At 56.1% G+C, this 3,216-nt stretch overlaps 1 protein-coding gene across 1 annotated transcript; it reads right to left on the reverse strand.

Moving 5' to 3' along the window:
* Positions 1-956: 956 nt before the first annotated feature.
* DQ04_14611000 (putative acyl-CoA dehydrogenase) lies at positions 957-2,831 on the reverse strand (the record flags this gene model as incomplete). The annotated part of the gene is made up of 1 exon (XM_009317168.1): positions 957-2,831. The coding sequence occupies one exon, from the start codon at positions 2,829-2,831 to the stop codon at positions 957-959; it is 1,875 nt and encodes a 624-aa protein (XP_009315443.1).
* Positions 2,832-3,216: the final 385 nt, after the last annotated feature.

Consider the following 3,216-nt stretch of genomic DNA (forward strand, 5'->3'; position numbering starts at 1 on the left):
AAAAAAAAAAAAACGCGCGTACCCACATTGACATACGCATCGGCAGGAACGAAACGAAAAACGATTATTTCACGCGCAGAGTGCCGCCCCTCACACGCGCACACACACCCAGACAAATATATAGATAGATCCACCGAGTCCGAGCCACATGGCGGTGAAGCTGAGGTCTTGTTGCTCTTCGTACTGGTGCCGCCTTCGCTTTGCTCCGCCCGCATCTGACACGATTGCAAGCTTTAAGCCAGAGGCACCTGTTCTTCCGCTTCATTCTCCCTGTGTTTGTTTCCCCGTGCCGTTCGCCTCGCGCGTGCACCTATCCACGCCCCACACAACCACCACAACCACCGCTGCTGCTGCTGCTGCTGTTGGGGCGCACGCTCGTGCCAACGCACACAGAGACGCAAGGGGCGTTTCTGCAGAGCAATCAAACGCACGGGGAGTGAGGCCCCAGTGGCGATGAGTCCCTCACGCACATACACACCCACACCCACACGCATGCACACACACGACATGTCGTATTCGCCTTTTCTCCTAGTCTTGTAGGCTCGATTTTTGTTGTTTTCGTTGTTGGCGTTGGTGCTCCACTTGCTGCAGACACATCGCCGCCACGCGGCTGCATTTTTCTTTCCCCTGCGCCGCCCACCCGCGTGCAGAACGCGGGTGGGCAGCAGAGGGGATGAATGCGCGCAGCTGTGAATGAACACACGAATAGCACCACGAAAACAAAAAAAAAAGATATAACGCTTGCAATTCTACCCGCCACTCACTCCACTGTTCTTTTTGCTTGTTTTTGCGTATGTGTTTTTTTTTTCTTTCTTGGTTTCGGTTTCATGTTTTGTTCGTTGTCGCTGGTCGTGCTGCGCACCACACCTCTAGCTGTGCGACTCCCTCGTCACCTACGCCTCGGCACGTGCTTACGTCTGTCTGTCTGTGTGCGTGAGTGTGTGGCCCGCAGGGCCTTAGCAGATGTCCCACGTCGTCTCCTTGCTCTTCATGATTTCCGAACCCCTCTGCATCATTTGGAAGTGCGCATCCGCACGTGGGATAATGGACTCGAACACGTAGTCGCAGAGGTCCAACTTGCACTGGTAGAAGCCGTCGGTGTCCTTGCCAGCGTCGATACGCTTCTGCGCGGCGATGGCCATGCGCAGCCAGTAGTAGCCGAGCACCATGTAACCGGTGTACATGAGCAGGTCCTCTGACGCGGCGCCGACGGTGTCGACATCGTTGATCGCCGCCATTTTTAACTTTGTGAGCCCCACACGCCACTGCTTCTGCAGAACCCACAGGCGCCGGGCGTGTTTTCCAATGGCGCCGCGGCTGAAGAAGTACGGCCGCACGAAGGCATTCACCTTGGTGCCAAAGCGTGACACCTCGTCCGTCTTGGACCGCAGGACCTTTCGGCCAATGAAGTCAAGCGATTGAATACCCGTCGTGCCTTCGTACAGTGTCGAAATGCGCGCGTCGCGGAGGATCTGCTCCATACCGTTGCCCTTGATGTAGCCGTGACCACCCCACACCTGCAGGCAGCGCGACGCCGCCTCCACACCCCACTCCGTTAGGCACGCTTTCGCAATAGGAGTGTAGAAGCCGATCTCGTGATCCAACCTTTTCTTTGCCTCCGCGTCCTTCGCGCTGTCCTGCAGGTCGAGCATGCGACCCACATCCATCAAGAAAGCGCGGCCACCCTCTGCAACAGCCTTTGCGAAAAGAATATTCAGGCGTACGTTCGGATGCCACACGAGAGAATCATTCGGCTTGTCAGGGCACTTGGTGCCGCTGAGAGAACGCTGCGATCCCCGCTCACGAGCGTACCGCAGGGCGTTCTGGAACGCAAGTTCTGCATGGCAGATGCCCTCCATCGCCGTTCCGACGCGAGCAGCATTCATAAAGGTAAACATCTGCTTTAACCCAGCATTAGGCTCCCCAATCAGGTATCCCACAGAGTCTTCAAAACTCAGCTGGCATGTGGCACTTCCTTTGATTCCCATCTTGGACTCAAGGCCCACACATTTCACATTTTTTGCAGGCTCCAGCGAGCCGTCTGCCTTCACTACGTGCCGCGGCACAAGGAAGAGGGAGATCCCCTTCGTCGTCGGCGCCGAGTCGGGGAGTCGCGCCAAGACAATATGCACAACATTGGGCACCATGTCATGGTCGCCTGCGGAGATGAATATCTTTGTTCCCTTCAGCTTGTAGGTGCCATCACCGCAGGGCTCTGCCTTGGTCTTCACCTGCGCCAGGTCCGTCCCACACTGGGGCTCCGTGAGACACATTGTGCCACTCCACTCCCCCGTCACGAGCTTGGTAAGGTAAAGCTCCTTCTGTTCCTTGTTTCCCCACGCCAGCAACGTGTTGGCGGCGCCCATGCTGAGGCCGGGGTACATCGACAGCGGCCAGTTCGCCGTGGCCATCAACTCCCGCAGGATGAAGCCAACAGAGGCCGGCAGCCCCTGCCCGCCGAACTCCTCGGGGTGCGAGATGCCGACCCAGCCGCCGTCCTTGAAGGCGTTGTACGCCTCCTTGAACCCTTTTGGCGTCTTCACGCTGCCATCCGGAAGCAGGTGACAGCCCTCATCGTCGGAAGTGGTGTAGAGTGGAAAGAGCGTCTGCGTGGCCAGTTTAGCGCTCTCGTCGAGCAGAGCGTCAAAGAGCTCCTTGTTGACGTCCCCCCGCCCCATCTTTGCATAGTGTGGGTACATGTCGAAGACGTCTTCCATGAGGAACTGTATGTCCCGCGGACGCGGTGCGTAGTGCAGGCCACGCCGGGACGCAGCAAGGCACAGTGCTCCAGCTGTTGGCACTACAGTAGCGAATGCGCACCGGCGGATCATTGTTTGGTCCCTTTTTGCTTGTTGTTATGTTCCCCGCTTCGTTTGCTGCTTCAGAACGTATGCGCAACCTGTGTGTGCCTCTTTTTTTTTTTTGGTGGAGTTGCTTTCTTTCTTGTTGTTGCTGTTTTCGTTGTGTGTATGTGTGCCAAAAATTCTTTGACTTGATAGGCTATGGGGCTTCTTCGATTCGTAGAATGTCTACGGCGAACTGAAGCGAGGCAAACAAACAAAAACAAAAGTGCATGTGTGTTTCAGCAGCCCATCACTTTGAATTGAAAATAACTACACTGTCACCTGTCCTTTTGCCGGTTTTTACTGCGGGACATGCTGCTGGTGCTGGGATTGACGAAACGGGCCTTTTGCCTTTCCCTTCTCCCCGCACTCA

Source organism: Trypanosoma grayi, assembly GCF_000691245.1.
Source record: "Trypanosoma grayi strain ANR4 Tgr_1461_V1, whole genome shotgun sequence".
In the NCBI taxonomy this organism is placed as follows: domain Eukaryota; phylum Euglenozoa; class Kinetoplastea; order Trypanosomatida; family Trypanosomatidae; genus Trypanosoma; species Trypanosoma grayi.